The sequence below is a fragment of the Castanea sativa genome, chromosome 1 (genome assembly GCF_040712315.1).
Source record: "Castanea sativa cultivar Marrone di Chiusa Pesio chromosome 1, ASM4071231v1".
Classification (NCBI taxonomy): domain Eukaryota; kingdom Viridiplantae; phylum Streptophyta; class Magnoliopsida; order Fagales; family Fagaceae; genus Castanea; species Castanea sativa.
This window is the reverse complement of record NC_134013.1, coordinates 61,963,504-61,984,718: the sequence shown is the minus strand read 5'-3', so window position 1 is coordinate 61,984,718 and position 21,215 is coordinate 61,963,504. Positions and strand designations below refer to the sequence as shown.

The window sequence follows — 21,215 nt, the reverse complement described above, 5'->3', positions numbered from 1 at the left end:
CATTCTCAGGCCGAAGAGGCAGGCTGCAGGCCGAAGAGATTGAAGGTGAATTTTCTCGTCTTAGGATTTTCAGAGGAGGATAAGGTTGGTACCATTCAACCCCATGACGATGCTCTTGTGGTCACTCTCAGGATAGGGAATTATGACGTGAAGAGGGTGATGATTGATCAGGGCAGTGGTGCAGATATCATGTACCCTGATTTATTTAAGGGGCTAAGGTTGAAGCTGGAAGATCTTACTCCTTATGACTCACCACTCATAAGCTTTGAAGGAAAGGCCGTTGTGCCGAAGGGATAGATTCGTTTGCCCGTTCAATCCGGCTCAGAAACAGTTGAGGTGGATTTCATTGTGGTTGACGCGTACTCCCCATATACAGCCATCCTCGCCAGGCCATGGCTGCACGCTCTGAGAGCCGTCTCCTCTACCTTGCATGTTAAGGTTAAGTTCCCCTCTGGGAAATACGTTGAAGAGATCCTCGGCAGCCAATCGGTGGCCAGGCAATGCATATCGGCTGCAGTGCTTCATCAGACAGGAGCCAAGTCATCGGCTTTGCTTATCAAAGACTCATAGCAATTAACAGCTCCGGATGCACCTGGAGCGGTGACAGGAGAGGAGGCTCTTTGTGAAGAGTTAGAGAAGTTTTTGATAGCGGATGACCCAGAGAGGTTCTTCCAAGTCGGCATACGTTTGCCACATCAGGAGAAGATGGAGTTGTTGGAATTTTTGAAAGGCAATATTGATGTTTTTGCGTGGGATCCTTATGAGGCTCCAGGCGTAGATCCGAGCTTTATTTGTCATCATTTAAATGTCAACCCCGCCATTGTTCCGAGAAGGCAACCACATCGGCGTTCTTCCAAGGAACATTCCGAGGCTGTCAAGGAGGAGGTGCTCAAACTCAAGAGGGCTGGGGCTATTGAAGAAGTTTTCTACCCCGAATGGTTGGCACATACGGTGGTGGTCAAAAAGAAGAATGGAACATGGAGAGTATGTGTGGACTTCACAGATTTGAACAAGGCTTGCCCCAAGGATTCATTCCCAATGCCGCGTATTGATCAGCTTATGGACGCCACTGTTGGACATCCTCGTATGAGTTTTTTGGACGCCTTCCAGGGTTACCATCAAATCCCATTGGCATTGGAGGATCAAGAGAAGACTGCTTTCATTACTCCAACATGAAACTACCACTATAAGGTCATGCCGTTTGGATTGAAGAATGTTGGGGCTACCTATCAAAGAATGATGACCAGAATGTTCGAACAGCAACTTGAGAAGACCATTGAGGTATATGTGGATGATATGGTAGTGAAGAGTAAAACAATATCTTCACACGTTAAAGATTTGACCGACATCTTCCAAGTGCTAAGAAAGTACAGGTTGCTCCTTAACGCCTCAAAGTGCTCTTTTGGCGTGGGATCTGGAAAGTTCTTGGGATATATGATTACTCATAGAGGCATAGAGGTAAACCCGGTGCAGGTCAAGGCTATTCAGGATTTGCAGCCACCTCGGAACCCAAAAGAAATCCAGAAATTGACCGGAATGATTGCCGCACTAAGCAGATTTATCTCTCGGTCAGCTGACCGGTGCCGTCCTTTCTTCCAATTGTTGAATAAATGGAAGGGGTTTCAATGGACCGAGGATTGCGTTTTAGCCTTCCAACAGCTTAAACAATATCTTTCTCGACCACCCATTTTGTCTCAACCCGAGGCGGACGAGGTCTTGTTTGCTTATCTGGCAGTGGCCGTCCACGCGGTCAGCCTGGTCCTCATAAGGGATGAAAGCGGGGTGTAAAGACCTGTCTACTACGTTAGTAAGTCTTTGAATGAGGCCGAGGTGCGCTATCTACTCTTGGAGAAAGCACTTCTGGCCATAGTTCATGCCACGCGGAAGCTTCCTCATTATTTCCAGTCCCACACTGTGGTGGTTCTTACCCAATTGCCTCTCAAGGCGGTGTTGCGCAGCGCCGATTACTCTGGCAGGGTGGCAAATTAGGGAACCATTTTGGGAGCCTTTGACGTTAAATACAGGCCTCGCACCTCGGTGAAGGGCCAGGTCCTTGCTGACTTGGTGGCAGAGTTTACCGAACCATTGCTAGAAGAAACTCTGAAAGAAGCACACATGGATGAAAAATCAGTTGGTGTGATCACAGCCGTAGCACCTCTGACTTGGAAAGTGTATGTGGATGAGGCAGCTAATCAGAGACGGTCTGGTATAGGACTTGTCCTGATATCCCCTGAGGGAATTGTCTTCGAAAAATCTCTAAGGCTGTTGTTCTCGGCTACTAATAATGTGGCCGAGTACGAAGCAGTCTTGGTGGGCATGAACATGGTACATAGGATGGGTGGAAAGGAGGTCCATGCGTTCTTGGACTCCCAGTTAGTGGTCGGCCAGGTCATGGGAACCATGGAGGCTAGGGACCCATGAATGCAAAAATACTTGGCCTAGGTCAAATGTCAGCAAGCTAAATTTGATTCCTTTGTCTTGTCTCACATCTCTAGGAGTGGAAACACCCATGGAGATTCTTTGGCCACGTTAGCAACGTCTTCGGCTCAGGGTTTGCCCAGGATTATCCTCATGGAGGATTTGCTAGAGCCAACTCTTATCGCCGTCAACGCAGCTCGCATCCATCTGATAAGGCTTGGACCTAGTTGGATTGACCCGGTCATATCTTTTCTTGAGAACGACATCCTTCCTAAGGACAAGTCTGAAGCAGATAAGATACGTCGAAAGGCGCCACATTTCTGGTTGTCCGAGGACCAGAAACTGTATAAGCGATCCTTCTCAAGACCATACTTGTTATGTGTGCACCCTGAATCAACGGAAGCACTTCTAGAAGAACTGCATGAAGGGATTTGTGGGAGCCACACCGGGGGAAGATCCTTAGCCCACAGAGCTCTGACTCAGGGTTATTGGTGGCCCAATATGCAGAGAGAGGCTCAGGACTATGCCCGAAAATGTGATCAATGCCAGAGGTTTGCCCCTAATATTCATCAACCTGGAGGGGCTCTCAACCCTCTCTCCAGTCCTTGGCCTTTCGTACAATGGGGATTGGACATAGTGGGGCCATTTTCGAGGGCCGCAGGAAACAAAAGATGGCTTCTCGTGGGGACAGACTACTTCACTAAATGGGTTGAGGCCGAGCCCTTAGCAAATATCAGAGACGTTGATTCCAAGAAGTTTATCTGAAAAAACATCGTCACTAGATTCGGTATACCACACACACTTATCTCGGACAATGACGTTCAATTTGATAGCAAGGCTTTTAGAAAATATTGTGGTGATATGAGCATCATAAATAGATACTCCACCCTAGCTTATCCTCAGGAAAATGGGCAAGCCGAGGCCGTTAACAAGGTCATAGTCAGTGGGCTCAAGAAAAGGTTGGACGATGCGAAAGGTAGATGGGTAGAAGAACTCCCACATGTTTTGTGGACGTATCGGACTACACCGCGCAGGTCCACGGGGGAAACGCCATTCTCTATGACTTATGGAGCTGAGGCGGTGATACCTCTGGAATCTGGTTTTCCCACCCTAAAGACGAGTTCTTTTAGCCCGGAGAATAACGATGGCCTCCTGGAGAAAGGCCTAGATTTAGTTGAGGAACGGCGCGAGGCAGCTATGGTCCAAATGGCTTATTATCAACAGAAGCTTAAACGGGGATATGATACCCACGTGAAGCTAAGGCCACTCGCACCTAGGGATCTTGTACTAAGAAAAGTTGTGGGCGCTTCTAAGAACCCAGCTTGAGGTAAGCTAGGACCAAACTGGGAAGGCCCCTATCACATTGTTTCAGTAGCAGACATAGGGTCTTATCGGCTAGCTGACCTAGATGAAAGAATTATACCACGCCCATGGAATGTAAATAACCTTCGAAGGTATTATTATTAATAAAATATGCTTTTGTTAGTTAACAGTTCAAAGTTATAAATACATCTGGGGCTTACAGTTACTATTCTTAAGTGTCAAACAGAAACTTGGTTAAGTATGGTCCTCGGACCACAGACCTTGTGGAAATTGATATCTTATCATTTGTTAAACAGAACCTTAGTTATTCCGGGTCCTCGGATCTCCTACTTTGGGGAAATTAACATTTGAAGTTACTATTCTTAAGTGTCAAACAAAAACTTGGTTAAGTATGGTCCTCGGACCACAGACCTTTTGGAAATTGATATCTTATCATTTGTTAAACAGAACCTTAGTTATGCCGGGTCCTCAGACCTCCTACTTTGGGGAAATTAACATTTGAAGTTACTATTCTTAAGTGTCAAACAGAAACTTGGTTAAGTATGGTCCTTGGACCACAGACCTTGTGGAAATTGATATCTTATCATTTGTTAAACAGAACCTTAGTTATGCCGGGTCCTCGGACCTCCTACTTTGGAGAAATTAACATTTGAAGTTACTATTCTTAAGTGTCAAACAGAAACCTGGTTAAGTATGGTCCTCGGACCACAAACCTTGTGGAAATTGATATCTTATCACTTGTTAAAACAGAACCTTTATGTCTTATTATTCAGACATTGTTCTTATTCTTATCGCATACATTGTGGAAGTCAAATGCCTTACCATCTGTTAAATTGGATCTTAATGTAAGCAGCTGTAAATATCGAAACAAAGATTCTGTAAGGTATGATCTTCGAACCTTACACTCTACTAAAATTGATATCTCGGATTACAAAGTTTAACTATCATGTGGGCTTTCTAAGTAAGGCACTGCATACCATCCAAGCTAAGTTAGTTTTGGCCAGATTCTTGAATGATATACTTTGCAAAGCAAGTGTGCATATGGTTGTTTAGAAGTTATAATTTCTTGACTGTGGGAGTTAAGCTTATTTATTCTGTTCTTCCTATAACTATGTGTTAGTGAGAACTTTTATGACAAAGCACAAAAAGAGTAAAGTAAACTACAAACTGCAAACTTCATTAGTTATAAGCAGAGTACATCATTACGTGAAGAAAACTGCAAAGTACAGAAAAAATCCTATGCTAGGCCCTAAGCTTTGGGAGGGGGGTCTTGGAGGGAGCTGCTGCTAGCCTCTGTGCTCTTCAGCTCTAACTCAAAGGTAGACAAGACTTGTTTCCCTTTGTCTGTTAGAGGAAGGATGGGCTCCACATTCTGGCTTTGCTCCTGCTCGGCAGCTTCACACCCGTCCTTCTCTTTATGGGAACCTTCAGGTTCTGTAGGATCAGGGACGAGTTCTAGCGCTACAGGAGGAAGGGAGGAGAGGCAACTACAGGAGGGTCTTCTATCTCCCGTATGTCTAGGGGAAGCCAAACGTTCTCGGGCTTCCTCAGCTCGGAAGCTTCAGGAACCCCTGCCGCGTTTAAGGCCTCTCCCCAGACCTGTTGACAGTACTCTCGGCACAAGGCCGCGAAGGCTTCTGTCAACGTTTCCTGCGTTGCAGTCACTCCCTTCTGATAGCTGGCCTGTTTGGCGGCCTCTAGTGAGCGCTTGTGGGTGCGAGCCTCCTCCTTCATCCGCGTAAGCTCCTTCTCCAAGTCAGAGCGTGCCCGTTGGGCTTGGGAGATCTCGTCGTCCTTTTGGCGAAGAAGCTTACGTTGCCCCTCCACCTGATTCTCCATCGTCCTTAAACTGGCCTCGGCACCATCTTTCTCTCTTTTTAGATCGGCCAGCTGCGATGTGATCTTCCCATTTTCTGCTAGGGCCTGGTGTAGGGACCTTTCTGTCTCTTGCCGTAGCTCTTGCTCCATTCCAGCTCGCTTCCGAGAATCCTCCACGAACTTCTCGGCCGTGAAAACTTCTTGGATGGCCTGCAAAAAAAAAATGTTAGGGGGTTAAATGTGATAAAGTGTTTACAAATGAACCTAGAGTATAAGTGTGAGGTGGAACTTACCAGAGCTAAATCCCTTTTCAATGAAAGGAACAGCTGCGATTGGCTCATCTTCTCCAAGGTTTCCATGTCCTTGGGCAGTAGAAGAGGACGCTCCAACGCCTCGGCCAGGTGGAGGGCATGGCCTTGTTGGAACAGCCTGATGTTGGACTGAAGGGGAATTGGCACTCCATCCAGTCTTAGTTCGGGAGACCACATAGCTGGTGCTCGGCGCACCTCGGCCACGTCTCTGATCTCGCCGCTTTCAACCCAATGGGCGCGCCCTTTGCCCTTGTCCAGCTTCTGCAGCTGAGCCGGCGGTGGCTGTTGTTTCAGCTTCTTTGGCTTCTCGCCACCGGCCCCTCGGCCTCCACCTTCCTTTTCTTCTTCGGATCGTCGGCAGGAGGCTTGGGGTCGGCTGGAGGAGGGGGTGGTGGCAAAGCAGGGGGAGCTTGGGATGCCCTCGTCCCCTTTTTGGCAACTTTCTCCCCTCTCGCGGTCAGGAGGTCCTTAAGCACGTCCATGTCCTCTTCAATGGAGCTGTCGTCCGGACGTGCTACCACTAGACCGGCTATCCCAGAGGTCTCGGCAGCTTCCTCTTCCTCGTCGGAGAGGACGACAAACGAGCTTCCACGAGGCCTTTGGACGTTCTCAAGTTGAAAGTTATTTATCTCCTCGTCCAACGTGTTCGACGAAGACACTTGCTCCTTTGGGACAACTGTTTCCTGAGAGTGCGTGGCGAGGGGGAATGCTGCAATGGTCTATGTGTACAATATAGTGTGGGGGTCGTCAAGAATGTCGTGGTCGGCTAAGAAGTGCGGTCTGGCTACGTGAATCCTTCTTCGCCTTCGGTCACCCGCAACGATGGCGTTCTCAATCTCCTGGAAGTCCGAGGAGATAGGTTCGTACCCCAATATCAAATGAGCCGCTCTCAGTTGCAAATCTTCACTCACGAATACCTCGGAGCGTAGCACTCGGTTCAAATCGGCAACGTTGCAATGGCTCAGGCGCGGGCGGACGTATTGTTTATCTGCAAAGAAAGACACCAGGACAGATAAACCTGGTCATATTTGTAGGAAATGTAATAAACTAAAGTTAAAATGCTTAGTAAACATAAATGGATGTTTAAACATGTTTAGATGGAGCTATGGGTCGGGAAGTTAGATCCTAAGGAGTCACACCTGGATCTCCCCACTCGACTGGGTAGTGGGGGCCGTCGTGCCAGTTGCCTGAGGCGATGAGGTAGTCGTCCTTCATGCCTTTATTGGACTTAGGCAGACAAGAAATCAACCTAACTACGCTAGAGCGGGATTTGATGTAATAGCTTACCCCAGTAAGTTTATGGCACTCGTACATAAAGGCGACGTCATGCCAGGTAAGGTTCAGACCCATCTGCTCGTTTAGAGCGTCAACGCTTCTTAAGACTCTAAAGACATTGGGAGCACACTGGTCGGGGCACAACCGGTGGCTGTGGAGGTATTCCCTGGTCACGCTTCTCATAGGGAGGGTCATCCTACCTTCTATGAAGGCAATCATGGGAATGATAACCTCTCCCATTTTCCTAGACCCAGCTACGGCCCCCGCCGGATAGTATCTTAAACCTACGTCGCTGGGAATGTGGTATTTGGCTCTGAAACCTTCCATCCCAGCGGCGGTGTCGACTAAACACTTAAATCTACCCATCAGAAAGGAACGAAATACTAAGTTTTAAGGGAAAGAATGGTTAAGATGGGAGCCGAGGACAGGATCCGAGGAGAATGGGTTAAAGAAAAAGAATCGGAACTTACAAGTTTGAAGTTGTACGAGTTTCCACGGATTTCTGCAGAGAAAAGGTGATTACTGATGTTTTGATGGGATTAGCCTCTGAAGAAATAAATGAAGGCGCAGGTTCCCAAAGCGTCACGACGTGCGGGAAGCGGCCTCGAAATTGCATTCGTCCCGCCCAAATTTTCAGGGGGTAACAAGGGCCGTTAGATGCTCATCTCACCGTCAAACGTGGGGGACAAGGTGTAACTTACGGTAATAAATGCGCGCGTTTTTGAAATTAAAACCGCCAAGTGGCATCCTCTGGAACACGAAACGAACTCCACACGCGTAGTTATTTACAAAACCCGTGGGGTAAGTTCTCGTTGAATCAAAACCCTATTTTTCTCCTCGGATGCTGAAAAATAAAATTTTGAGGGGCTATTGTAGGGAGTAAAAGGACCCCAGCGGGCGTTTGGGCCTTTGGGCTTTATCAAGAAGGGCCGATCTATTCTTGAGCTAAGAATTTGTTAGTACTGCGAATCGGCCCATACGCCAAGGGTCCGAGGACACATCCGAGGGTCAGTTTCTCCTCGGACAGACCCAAGAGAACACGGAGATTCACTACGAAGGTCAAGGCAGAATTCCAGAAAGACTGTTGGTTAAGAGGGGGAAACCCTGAACCTTCTAGATACACCAGTGTTAGAAAAATATCATGAACAAAGGCTGCCACCTCCACATTAAAGACTCTGCACCTACCTCCCTGGCCGCATTAATGGGGAAGTGACCCCTGAACAGTAGAACTGAAACTTCTGGTCACTATTCAAAGGCACTAAGAGAAGAAATATCTTGAGGGGAGGGAGTTTGAGCAACACGTGAATAAAGCATCAGGAAAAGAAGTATTTAAGGGGGTGAAGGCCAAAGAAAAAGGGGGGGAATCAGTGAGTAACCAAGAAAGAAATTAAGAATTGTAATCTTTAAGAAAGAAAGAGAAATAATACAGAAGTAGTCCTCGGCTCACGTCCGAGGAAGTCCATCTGCAATTATCATTCATTATTTACAAGTGTTTGCACACCATAGCCTGTTATTAAGTTCTCAGTACTTCCAATCTAGATTTCAAGCCCACACTCTACAAATTTCATTGTTTAAGGCTCATTGGGCCTGAGCCCATAATAGTCTTTGGGTCCAGGTGCAATTGTGCACTTACAGTTCCATAATAATTTTTGTAACAACAAAATTATAAATAGAATTTTTATTTATTTATTAAAATATACCAACATTCCCTAAAACTATTGTAAATGTATTCATTATGTGAAATGCGTGAAAGTAAATAATCTAGGTAAAGTTTCTTGTAATCGAATAAGAGATTTAACCCTATAAAACCACAACTTCTAAGAACTTCTTAGAAAAACAATGAGATTAAACGAAAAGATTGACACTTTAAAAGGGTTTCAATAAATAAGAGTTTTTGAAAAATTGTGATAGGTTTGAAAAATGGTTTTATAAGCATAGGACTAAAGGAGATTAGGAAAAACCAAAGTTTTTGAAAGATAAAAGGAGAGTTTCAATTAAGTGAAAAGTTTTTATAACTTTCAAAAATAGAGAGTTATTTAAGATGAATTAGTCATGTACAAGAGATTGACTAATGAAAAATAGTGAGTTGGTTTTGAATAATAAACAAAAGAATACATGTGCCTAGTTATAAAAAGAGGCATTAAAGAGATCAATTGTCACGAGTTGCACTTAGATGAATGCAACCAATCCCATTTTCAAGGTATGTGAGAAATATTGAGTTTGTAGGTACCTACACTCTACTCAATTCATTTTAGTTTTAAGAAATTTCTTGATTTAAGCATAAAAGACTTTTGAATTGGTACACACTAATGCCCTCTGATAATTAATTATCATTTTTTTGTAGGCCTTTCAACTTTATGCGGTTGGATTTCCAAAAAAATAAAGAAAAAACTCTATGTGGTTGGACAAGTACCCTACTGAAAATTATTACATTATCGTATATAAAACTACAAATATTTGATTTTTTGTTGATCTCATAATATTTTATAACATGAACTTTTTTTTTTTTTTGATGGGAAATACTTGACTTTATTGAAAACAAATCAACGAGTTACATTCCTGTCTTGCACACAAGCATGCTCTATTAGACTAGGGCATTCCTCTAGCCATGCAACATAATATTCAACATTCCTATCGTGTTGAGCTAGTAAATGAGCAGGGACATTTCCCTGTCTTTAATGTGAGTAAACTTCCATTGCCTAAAGTATGAGACTTGGTTCATTATCCCAACAAGCACATTCACTACTGAAGAGGGTGGCGACACCAGTACTTGCAGGGCATTGCAAATCAGCAATGAGTCACTCTCAAACTCTGTTTCTCTAATTCCAACATCTCTTGCAAAATTGACCTTGGCTTCCAAGGCTTTTGCTTCAGCTTCTATTGCACCCAATGGACACTTCCACTTCTTGCTCAGGGCTGCGATCACTTCCCCCGCACCATCCCTAATGATCACTCCGGCTCCTGCCTGCTTTCTGTTCGTGAAGACCATGCCATCTATATTCACTTAATAGTACCCTTGACTTGGGGGTTGCCAAGAGACCAAAGGTACAAGTTCAGCTTGGTACTTTGTTTTTTCTTCATTTGCAAGCCAAAATTCCTCCACCAGGTGCATGGCATTCCGCAAAATTGTCCTTCCCGTCTTTCCTTTGCCTCCCATCCGAAGATCATTCCTATCTTCCCATATACCCCAGCAGACGGAAATAAATTTCTCCATTTGTCCAGGACGAGGTTGATCGCACTTTTGTAGTTTCACAACCACATCCAAGAAATTCCATTGCGTCGAAATTTGAAATGGCAATGCGAATTTACTATTCTTCCACACTTCTTTGGCATGATCAAAACTCCACAACAGGTGACAGACCGTTTCCTCATTATGTCCACATAGATTGCACATTCCATTTGGTATGATTCTCCACTTAGCCAAATTAGATTTTGTGGCTAAAATATCTCGACTTGCCTTCCATGCAAAGTGTTTTATTTTTTGTGGGATTTTCAGTTGCCATATGGTCTTCCATATTTTCCTCCTTATTGATTCGTCCGAGCAGTTTGCCCTAGTGTTGTGCGTCTTCTCTTCCAACGCTAGCGCATAAGCACTTTTGATAGTAAACTTCCCACTTCTATTCTCGGCCCAAATTAGTCTATCATGAGTGCTGCTTGAGCTCAGGGGGATACCCAGAATAGCATCCCTATCTTCGAGTAACAACCAACTATTTAGTTTGTCAATATTCCACTCACTTATTCCTCTGTTTATGAGCTCACAAACTAGATTATTAGTGGAGTTTGGCTTTTCCGTTGAAATCACCTTGTATGTGCATGGTCTGGGGATCCATTTGTCGTGCCACACCCTTATCTTGTTGTCATTCCCTTCTTGCCACCTCATATCCCTTTGGACTATGCTCTGTGCCGCCATTAAGCTTCTCCACGCATAGGACGGATTCCGGCCCATTGTCGCCTCTGCAAAGTTGCAATGTGGGAAGTATTTTGCTTTATAAACTCGGCTAAATAAAGAATTGGAGTTAGTTTGAAGCCGCCACCCCTATTTGGCTAAGAGAGCCAAATTGAAGCTTCTCAAGTCTTGGAAACCCAAACCTCCTCTGTCCTTCGGCATGCACATCGCCTCCCAGCTTAACCATGCGGTTTTCTTCTCATTCCTAGTCTATCCCCACCAAAATTGTCTGATCACAATAGTAAGCTCTTCGCATAAATTCTTGGGCAGTAGAAAACAACTCATGGTGTATGAGGGCACAACTTAGGCCATCGATTTAATCAAAATTTCCTTCCCAGCAGGCGTTAAAATCTTTTCCTTCCAACCCGAAACTTTATTAGGTACTTTCTGTTTGAGTTGAGCAAAAGTGTTCTTCTTGGATCTTCCTACAAGTGATGGTAAACCCAGATAGGCTTCATGAGGTTTAATAACTTGTGCACCAAACATCGTTTTCACCCTCTCTTTTACTCCAATGTCAATATTTGGTTTGAAAAACAGGGAGGTTCTGTGGCAATTTAATTGTTGACCAGAGGGGATTTCATAGACTTTGAGAATCCATTGAATTTTCGTGGTTTCATTCACTGTTGCTCTTCCAAACACCAAGTTGTCATCGGCGAAAAATAAATGAGATACTCTAGGACCATTAACTGAGGTAGCCACCCCTTCAATTGCTTTTCTTTGTGCCGCATGATGTAACAAGGCAGACAAGCCTTTGGTGCAAATAAGGAAGAGATAGGGCGACAATGGGTCACCCTGTCTTAGCCTTCGGGTTGGCTGGATTAAGCCATATGGTTGCCCATTAATCCGTACCGCATATTTCACCGAGGATACACATCACATCACAGTGCTAATCCACTTCTCATGAAATCCAAGCTTCTTTATAATCTACTTCAAACATTCACATTCAACCCGATCGTACGCTTTGCTCATGTCCAACTTTACAACCATCTCGCCTCATTTACCTTTCTTCTTCTTGCTAATATGGCTCATCATCTTATGTGCCACCAAGACATTGTCCGTGATGAGACGTTCCGCCACAAAAGCACTTTGATTCTCTCCTATGATTTCCTGCAACACCAATTTCATCCTGTTGGCCACAACTTTTGAAGCTATTTTGTAAGCCACATTACATAAGGAAATCGGTCTATAATCAGTCACTTTTTCCGAATTCTTTGTTTTAGGAATAAGCACAATGTGGGTGTCATGGAATTTTGGAGGGGGGGGGGGGGATACACCATGGTTTAGAAAATCAAGTGCAGTGAGAATGACAGTAGATTTAACAATAGGCCAAAAGTGATGATAAAATAAAGGTGGCATATCGTTTGGTCCAGGGCTGTTAAAGGGTGCATTTGTTTTAGTGCCTTCTCCACCTCCATAGCATGAAAGTCTTGGGTAAGAGTAGAGTTCATTATTTCGGTAACCTTGGGATGGACTGCATCAATCGTCTCTTGTTCCACCTTTGGACTTGAAGTAGTGAAGAGCTCCTTAAAAAAGCTCACAAACGCCTGCCCTATCTGATCTCCATCCTCTATCCACCCATTATTTGCATTCATAATTCTGCTAACAGTATTCCGCTGGTATTAGTTCAAGGCCTTTGTGTGGAAAAAAGTAGTGCTTCTATCCCTTGCCTTCAGCCAATTATTCCTACTTCTTTGACACCACATCTCCTTGTCAATGCTGAGCCACCTATTAAGTTCGACTTTCGTTGCATGGATGGCTTCCATATCCGTAGCATTACACTTCATGGCTTCAAGCACTTGGAGCTTTTTTTGTAAGTCAGCAACTTGCTTTCCCACGTGGCCAAAGGTATTTTTATTCCAAGCCCTTAATGATGTTTGACACTCCTCTAGACAAGCTTCTAATGGCCATTGTGAGTGGCTGGTGCATGCCCTTTCCCATGCCACCATTACCACATTTTTACATCTCTCATTTGCAAGCCACATAGATTCGAATTGGAACAACCTTGATTGCTGTCGTTGTTGTCTCGGAAAGCTAGTTTACTTAAGCACTAAAATGCTATGATAAAAAACCGAATTGGACAAGTGGTGTAGCTTCACAAATGGAAAAGCAACTGCCCAATCTGTGAACACCAAAGCTCTATCTAGTCTTTCTCGCACCCACCCTTGCCTTCCTAGTTGTCTACTCCAAGTGTAATCCGAGCCCACATATCCCAAGTCTCTTAATCTACATCTATTAATTGTCTCACGAAAGCACCTCATCTACCCTTTTGGCCGAACCCCACCCCCAACTTTTTCATTGGCATGCATTATTTCATTGAAGTCCCCTATGCATACCTACGACAAGTTACTTCGACGGCTAAGATTCTCCAACACTGTCCATGATTCACCTCTTTTCCTTGTCTTTGGGTGGCCATAAAAGCCGGTGAACCTCCATTTTTTCATTCCCTGCTCTTCAGACACAATTGCATCAATATGCCCTGGAGAGTATGCCAATTTATCAACCTGCAATGAGTTCTTCCACAAGAGAGCCAAACCTCCTGCCCTTTGTATACTCGGAACCACCGGTCCTTGCTACCTTTCTATTTTTCGTTTAATTCCAACCATCTCCGTAACATCAAACTTAGTCTCCAATAGAAAGACTAAGGTGGAATCTTTCTCCAGCACCACCTTTTGGAGAGCATTAACTGTTAGGGGGTTCCCAAGCCCCCTACAGTTCTAATTGATGGCACTCATTATGCTCGGCGGGGTTGCGCAGTAGCCATTGTCTATCCCAACTGTTGTACGAAGAGTTTACCGAGCTATTTTATCTCACCATCCACTTTAACCCACTTCTCATTGTTTATTTTCTAACTCAGCCAATGGTACCCTTGCTCTTCTTTTTAATCCTATGTCAGCCATCTCAATCTCCATGGTCTAGTCTACGTTGTTATTATCTTCTTGGGGTTGTGTTTCCTCCCTGTCTGATTCCTTCTTCGTTCCAAGTACCTCTCTGTCGATCCCAACTATTATGTGAAGAGTTTACTGAGCTCCTTTATCTCACCATCCACTTTAACCCACTTCTCATTGTTTATTTTCTAATTCAGCCAGTGGTACCCTTGCTCTTCTTTTTAATCCTATGTCAGCCATCTCAATCTCCATGGTCCAATCTACGTTGTTATTATCTTCTTGGGGTTGTGTTTCCTCCTTGTCTGATTCCTTCTCCGTTCCAAGTACCTCTCTATTTTCTTTGTTTTTCCTTTGGCTACCACCTCTAGTCTTCTTCATACCTTGAGCCTTTTTCTGTTTTGGAAAGGATGGCCCTAAACTAAAATTAATCCCAGGTTAAACCAAGCCCAAGTTCTCCTTTTGTTCTTGCATGGGCTTAAGAACAATGCCCTGAGGCCCAAACTTGGAGGATTAGACTTGGGTTGCTGCATTCGGCCTAATTGCATGAATCCTTTCGTTCTGCTCCAGTGTGGCTACATCCAAGACTTGCATATTATTCTCCCTTCCCAAAAATACTTCCTGACTTGTTGCTAAATCCATACTAGATACGTTTCCGTTGATGGCGGCATCTAATTCCCATATCTGCTGTTCAAAATTCGAAACATGCGTAGTATCCGGGTTTTGATGTAGACGTGACCTGGTGTATCGATTTCCTTCTCCACGTTAGCCCTAGAGGTCGCCACCCTCACCGTCTCGTCTGGGTGGTTATCGCAGCCACTTGCCTTTACCCGCGTTGAAACCACCACTCCATCCGCTCTTCACTCCATATCCTCCTTTACATCTACCCCAGACCTATTCTCTCCATGTTTCTTTGCCGTAACTAGCTGGAGCTTTTGGTTTTTGTCTTGCGATGCACGTAACCATGGATCGAATTGTTTCTCTTCTGGCCTTAGAGTGTCCTTGCTTCGTATCCATGGCAGGCAGTCCCTTTCATCATGGTTAATCTTCTCGCATAAATAGCAGAATATTGGAAGCCTCTTGTATCTGAAATCCACCCATTTTAGCCCGTATTCACCAAGTTGCACCGTACGGCCTCTACATAGTGGCAAGGAGACATCAAGAAGAACCCTTATGCATAGAAAATTCCCCAAGCAAAATCCTTTCCCGTTGGCATCCACCTTCTCCACCTCCCCCAAGGTTGCTCTGATACTCATTCCCACTTCCTTAGTTTATCAAAAGACCACAAATTGAGCAACAACATTCTCTCCATATCCTCCTTCGTTTGGAATAGGAACATTACCTTGTTCTCACCCATATCGCTAACCTCGAAATTGTGTTCCGCCCTCCAAACCGATCTCAACACTCTGACCACTGACTCCAGGTTGATTCTTCGCTTAGTACAAAACTTCTTGATGAGGACAGGACCATCCTCTGTCAATGGTGCATGGATTGCTACTTCAACATCTTCTCTCAACAACAGTTTCAACCTTGCACATCTATCCGTAATTTCCTCCATGTTATCCTTTGAAAGAAACTGTGTCTATTGTTTGCACGGAGAGAAATTTTGCCTATTGGCAACCCTTATGCTAATACTAGCCCCTTTTTTTCACCGCTAGGGTTTCCATAGAAAACCTAGAGAGAAAGCCGCTATTCTTAATGTATATAACATGAGCTTTTGAGACATCACAATTTAACAAGTCATTATATGTATATGTGTTTGTATATATAATTGTTTTTAAATTCTACTTATATATTCAAACCCCCTACTTATATTTAACAAGTCATTATAATTGTATTTTTTTTTTAAATGACGAAATAGATAATATTATGTACAAACATAATCATATAAAAGAGACAATTGAAATATATTCTTATATAAATTATAAAATTTTGTAATTTTTTTTGTGAGAATCAATCTTTTTTTTAATTAATATCTTAATTATGTATTATTATAGCTATTAATAATTTAATATGAAAATTTACATAATTTTTTGGATGATGGAATAAGTAATAACATTACAACTAAATTTTCAATAAAAAAAGAAAAATTTTGAAGTAGATTTTTTAACACTTGACGCCAATTACGGTACGAGACCTAGGTAGCTATACAAAAAAACTAAAGTACTTTAACCGAAACATTTCATTTTACTCTTCTTCCGTCTTTTCTCACAAACCCCAACAATTCAACATCCCCCAAAAAAACCAAACCCATAGCTATGGCTCAGTCAACCTTGATCTGGGCTGCGTTGGCTCTACTGCTCGTTTCGTCAACGCTGGGCAGCTCCGACGTGCCCTTCATCGTGGCCCACAAGAAGGCCTCCCTCACCAGACTCAAGTCCGGCGCCGAACGCGTCTCCGTCTCCATCCATATCTACAACCAAGGATCCTCGTACGTTTCCATTTCTTCTTATTGTTGTTGTTGTTGTTGTTTTTTTTTCTTTTCCGTTTTAGATCTATAGGTTTTGTTTTTGATGTGTCGTGTGGTAGATCTGATATGGGTTTGTTGTTTGCATCTGCGTGCGTTGTTTTATTTTTTGGTTAATTCTATGATTCGCAATTTGCGATCTGATTGTTTGTTCGGTTTTTGTGTCGGGTTGACTTACTTGGTCAATTTTCCAAATTGAATTGAGGTCCTATGCCATTTCTAGATAGCTCTGAGGAATATTTTGGTCCTTGAAAATTAACGATATTTGAAATAAATAAGTAAATAATTTGATTGTTTGGTTACTGAGAAAATTCGAAGAAGGATGTGAAAAACATGATTCTAGGCCTCTCATGGTTTTCTTAATGTGTTGATTTTCTCAATTTTCCAACATGCAGAGAGATTGAATCGATTTTAGGACTGAGGAATTTTTAATGTAGATTCTTAAGAATTTCAGCTGGAGAGAGATGTGCATGATATTTTGTGTTGATATATAAGGTGCATGTGCTCTAGTTTTCAACATTGAAACGGATTTCTTACAAGTTTGGGTTATCTCTCACTGTCCCGGGGGTTGGGGGTTGGATTACAATGGTATCCAAGTCGTATCATGTGTGTATCCTAGATGTATTGCCACTTAAAATAAATATGACTGGTATGTATCTTAGAGGTATCTGGTATGATACTGGTACGATATGTATCGGATGCGGGTACGTTAGCAAAAAAGGAGTATCTGTGCATCCTAGGTGCCATAGTGGCCTTTGTTAATAGATTAATGATCTATGAATATCCCAATTTTCCCTTATTATGTGATGGGATGTAGCAGTTAATGGAAATTAAAAATGGTGATTTTGTGGGGAACCAAACTAGAAAAAAGTGGCTTTGTGGACTGGGAAATAGGGGCTGATTTTTTGGTGTTTGAGCCAATATGATGTTAAATTTGTGCATTTTGTGTCAAATTGTGCGTGTTGAGTGGAGTACTCCACTTTTTACGGGTAGTGGATTCCGCCGGGAAGAAATGAGTAACAAAGTCAGCAGGTTTCCTCTTATTTTTGATGACTTTCATATTGTATTTGTATCTCTCCATCAATATGAATATTTTTTCTTGTCAGCTTCTATCTGTGAAGTGTGTACTAGCAGCCAATTGATAATGTGTTGTGTAGTTGTAGAATTGTCCTATGCTTTATATATTGTGTGCTAATATTACCTTATTCGGCCATAAATTGTTGTGTTTTTCTTCCACTTGTTTTCCAGGACTGCATATGATGTGAGTCTTACTGATGATTCATGGTCTCAAGACGTATTTGATATTGTCAGCGGTAACACGTCAAACTCATGGGAAAGGCTTGATGGGTAAGTAATGCCTCTGGTAATGATATTTGCTGGCTCAATAGACTGTTTATACCACACATTTTCCTATTTATTCATTTCCAATGATGTGGTTTGCAGTGGTGGTCTTCTAACCCACTCATTTGAATTGGAGGGCAAAACAAAAGGATTGTTCTATGGTGCTCCAGCTGTCATCACATTCCGTATCCCCACTAAGGCTGCCCTACAGGTTTGGCATTTGCAGCAATATTCATGCTTTTCCTATTTGCACGATTAGTTTTTAACCTTTGATTGCTGCTACTGCCTTTAGGAGGCATATTCAACGCCAATACTGCCTTTAGATGTCCTTGCAGATAGACCTCCTGAGAAGAAGTTTGAGGGGGTAAGTTCTAAAAAAAGTAGTTATATTTAGCTTTCTGATTTTGGAAACTTCCATGAGTGTTTTCTAACACATATATTGTTGTTTTGGGTTTTTACATGGATTACCTTCACTTGGGGCCACATTTTCACAGGCTAAGGTACAAATCATTCTTTTTGTCCTCTCAAGTGTGTAGATTTTGTTACTTGTATATTGGGTCTGCCTTGTGCTTCCATATCTTAGAGCACTGTGTCCTACTTGATTAATGGTTGATGCAAACACTTGTGAATATCTGGGAAATTATAGAATCTAATGTTTCAGTGTGTTGATCTCCCATGCGGGTGATCAATACAGTGTTTCCTTGACGAGCATGCTTCGGGTGCATGTTCAGTAGAAAAAGTACTGGCTTTACCTATGTCTTGTGAATTACTCTTATGGGGGGACCTGCAACACTTGCAAGATTCCTCTCTTTTTTCACTTTTGATATGGTTTTTGAACCCATAATCTTATTTTCTTCCTCTCTGTTTTAAGGGAAGAAGGTATCATTTGAGTTAGAGCTCATTGGCAAATCTATGTTCCTATTTTTGTCTCTTACAAATTTCGATATTGTCTACTTGCAGAGATTGCTGGCAAAATATGGCTCTCTAATTACTGTGATCTCCTTTATGGTCCTGTTTGTGTACCTGATCGTCACCCCATCAAAATCCAATGCCGGCAAAGGAAGCAAGAAGAAGCGCTAAACATCAAGAGATTAGATTTTAATGGATAGTTGTTGAGGCAAGTGCATGCCCATCAGTTGCCATTTTGTCTTTTGGTTTTGCCTCCCCACTTCTCTCTCTTTTCTTTTACTTCTTTTTGCCCCTCGTTTAGGACCTTTGTTGGGAATTTTAATTGAACTTTAGAATGTGCAACGAATAGCCATGCAGACGACAGGTTAATTTTTTTTTTTTTTTTGAGGGCTAACTTTATTAGAATCTGGCAACTATAGTCGGGCCTAGGATTGCGTTCAAAGTTTTAAACTTTATGTTGGTTATTGTCAGAATTGAATATTTTGATGTTAGTACATTTTGGCATCCCGTTTCAAGTTTCACACACTATTCTTTAAAAACCCAAATGTTAGAGAATAATTCTAAAATCGTTAAAAAAAAAATTACTTTTACATCTGCTAGTGTTCGTTTCAGCTGGATGTTTTGTTTGGAGTAGTCACAATTTGTATCACACGATATTTTAATTGGTACAAAAATCCTTGTTTGAGTTTGGAGAAATGCTATTTCCACTACACTTCCAAAGTGGGGGAAGTGCTAGTAATAATTCGTAACAAATTCTAATTGACAGATTTCTATTGGCAGTTATTGGTAGACAAATAATTTTAGTTATGAGTTTAAATTATAACTAGTAACAATTTGTCACTTAGATTTGTTCTAAAAATGTTGTGGATGAAACATTCTTATGGAGTTGGCAAACTAAAATGGGTTGGGTTTGCAGTTTATGTTTGTCAACATTCGGGTTAGAAACTTATTGAGTTAAAATGGTTTGTCCATATGACCTTTTTCGGTCTTTGACGGACTGAGTCACCTTGAAATGGGTTGTAATTTTTCTTTACGCATTATTTTAGGTATTTCTGTTAATTTAAATAAAACAAATTTAAAAAAAAAAAAGATTGAATAATATGTATATTCTTAAGTTTATAATTTGATAATTTGATAATTGATTTTAATATTTTATTAGAATAATAATTCTACAAAAGAAAAAAAAGAATAGTGTATACATTACTTGAAATAAAGTGAAATCTCTTATAACTTAATGCGCATTTGGATTAGTTTTTTTGGTTTTTTTTCAAAGCTTATTTGTTTATTTGCTACTAAGTAAAATTATCATTGTACCAAAAAAAAAAAAAAAATTAAGACATTTAAAAAGTTGTATATAAGCAAATAAGCTAACAAGTTAGGGAAAAAAAACAAGACCCTATGAAGCCATACTGTTTCCTGCGATTAGCTGATTAGCTTTGGACCTTTGTCGTGGATATCTTAACAGGACAAACCACCCCTATCAGCACTCATATAATATAAACAACTTTTTTTATAAAAAAAAAAACTTAGAAAGTACATAATTATCATGTTTTCAAAAAAAGGAAGTTTTGAAAACTCTTCTAACAAGAATATGATGTTACTTGCCATTGAAGCTTTATTTTAGTCATCATTGATACTTATTTGCTCCAAAGGTCATTCTTTTTAGGCTAGAAGGTCCTAGATATTACAGGGAAGACATATAAGTTAAAGGGTAAATACTATTTTAGTTCTTAAACTTTAAAAAGTTCTTTTTTCATCCCTAAACTTTGTAAATAATTTTTTGAATAGTATAGAGACAAAAATAAGGATAAAAAAAGAACTTTTTCAATAGTTTAGGGATGAAAAACAAACTTTTAGTAAAATTTAAAGATATAAATAAAACATTTTTAATAGTTTAGGGACGACATATGAACTTTTCAATAGTTTAGGAACGAAAAAAAATTTTCTTAAAATTTAGGGATGAAAAACAAACTTTGGTAAAATTTAGGGACCAAAATAGAATTTTACCCTAAATTAAAATAGGGTAAGGATTTGCTATAACATAGTTGCAACAATTGCATACATGATTAAGTGGTAGCTAGTGGGAGTGACAAGTGTCCCTAAGTCATGTGCAAGCACATGAGCAATTAAGATAACGAACAATGTTAGTGTTTGCTTAAAATAGTTTGCTCTCTCTCTCTCTCTCTCTCTCTCTCTCTCTCAAATGTTCTCTCTCTTTGTCCAGGATTTTTTTTCCAAAATAACATCATTTTTCTAACAATTTTGTTAGTTAGCATCGTTTGGAAACTATTTAAGGAACTAACATCTCGAGTTTGTAAGAGTCGAATTCATTGTAGCAATTTGAGTGTAAGAATCTCGAGGTCAATAGAACTCGAGTTCCTTGCTCTTTTTCCTTGGTTCCTTTTCCTTCGTTCTTCATTCTCCAGAGGCCAAACCCTTTCTCCAACCCAAATCAAGAACAAACCCACAAAGATCAAATCAAGAACAGCCTTAAGAACCCAGAAATAAACCCAAAAACACTCACC

The 21,215-nt window shown here is 41.7% G+C and overlaps 2 protein-coding genes across 3 annotated transcripts; one reads left to right on the top strand and one right to left on the bottom strand.

The window, feature by feature from the left end:
* Positions 1-6,160: 6,160 nt before the first annotated feature.
* On the bottom strand, positions 6,161-11,091 carry LOC142631608 (uncharacterized). Its single transcript, XM_075805817.1, has 3 exons — positions 10,160-11,091; positions 9,916-10,117; positions 6,161-6,589 (listed from the first exon to the last, which is right to left on the bottom strand). The coding sequence occupies exons 1-3, from the start codon at positions 11,089-11,091 to the stop codon at positions 6,161-6,163; spliced, it is 1,563 nt and encodes a 520-aa protein (XP_075661932.1).
* Positions 11,092-16,103: 5,012 nt separating this feature from the next.
* On the top strand, positions 16,104-19,211 carry LOC142611260 (uncharacterized). 2 transcript variants are annotated; one of them, XM_075783341.1, is made up of 6 exons: positions 16,153-16,404; positions 17,689-17,787; positions 17,884-17,992; positions 18,074-18,145; positions 18,276-18,281; positions 18,742-19,211. In XM_075783341.1, exons 1-6 carry the CDS (start codon positions 16,232-16,234, stop codon positions 18,859-18,861), a joined length of 579 nt encoding a protein of 192 aa, XP_075639456.1. In that variant the 5' UTR covers positions 16,153-16,231; the 3' UTR covers positions 18,862-19,211. The 2 variants fall into 2 exon arrangements, with proteins under 2 accessions (XP_075639451.1, XP_075639456.1); XM_075783336.1 differs by lacking the exon at positions 18,276-18,281 and having other exon boundaries at positions 16,104-16,404; positions 18,074-18,149.
* The last annotated feature ends 2,004 nt before the right edge of the window (positions 19,212-21,215 follow it).

What these genes read in the sequence shown, in the direction of transcription:
- LOC142631608 (XM_075805817.1), bottom strand. Translation starts at nt 11,091, where the DNA reads ATGGGCCGGAATCCGTCCTATGCGTGGAGAAGCTTAATGGCGGCACAG. An exon ending in TGGCAACCCCCAAGTCAAGG is followed by an intron (nt 10,118 to 10,159) that starts GTACTATTAAGT and finishes CTTCACGAACAG; the next exon opens with AAAGCAGGCAGGAGCCGGAG. An exon ending in TGATTTGCAATGCCCTGCAA is followed by an intron (nt 6,590 to 9,915) that starts GTACTGGTGTCG and finishes TTGTACACATAG; the next exon opens with ACCATTGCAGCATTCCCCCT.
- LOC142611260 (XM_075783336.1), top strand. Translation starts at nt 16,232, where the DNA reads ATGGCTCAGTCAACCTTGATCTGGGCTGCGTTGGCTCTACTGCTCGTT. An exon ending in ATCTACAACCAAGGATCCTC is followed by an intron (nt 16,405 to 17,688) that starts GTACGTTTCCAT and finishes CTTGTTTTCCAG; the next exon opens with GACTGCATATGATGTGAGTC. An exon ending in TCATGGGAAAGGCTTGATGG is followed by an intron (nt 17,788 to 17,883) that starts GTAAGTAATGCC and finishes TGTGGTTTGCAG; the next exon opens with TGGTGGTCTTCTAACCCACT.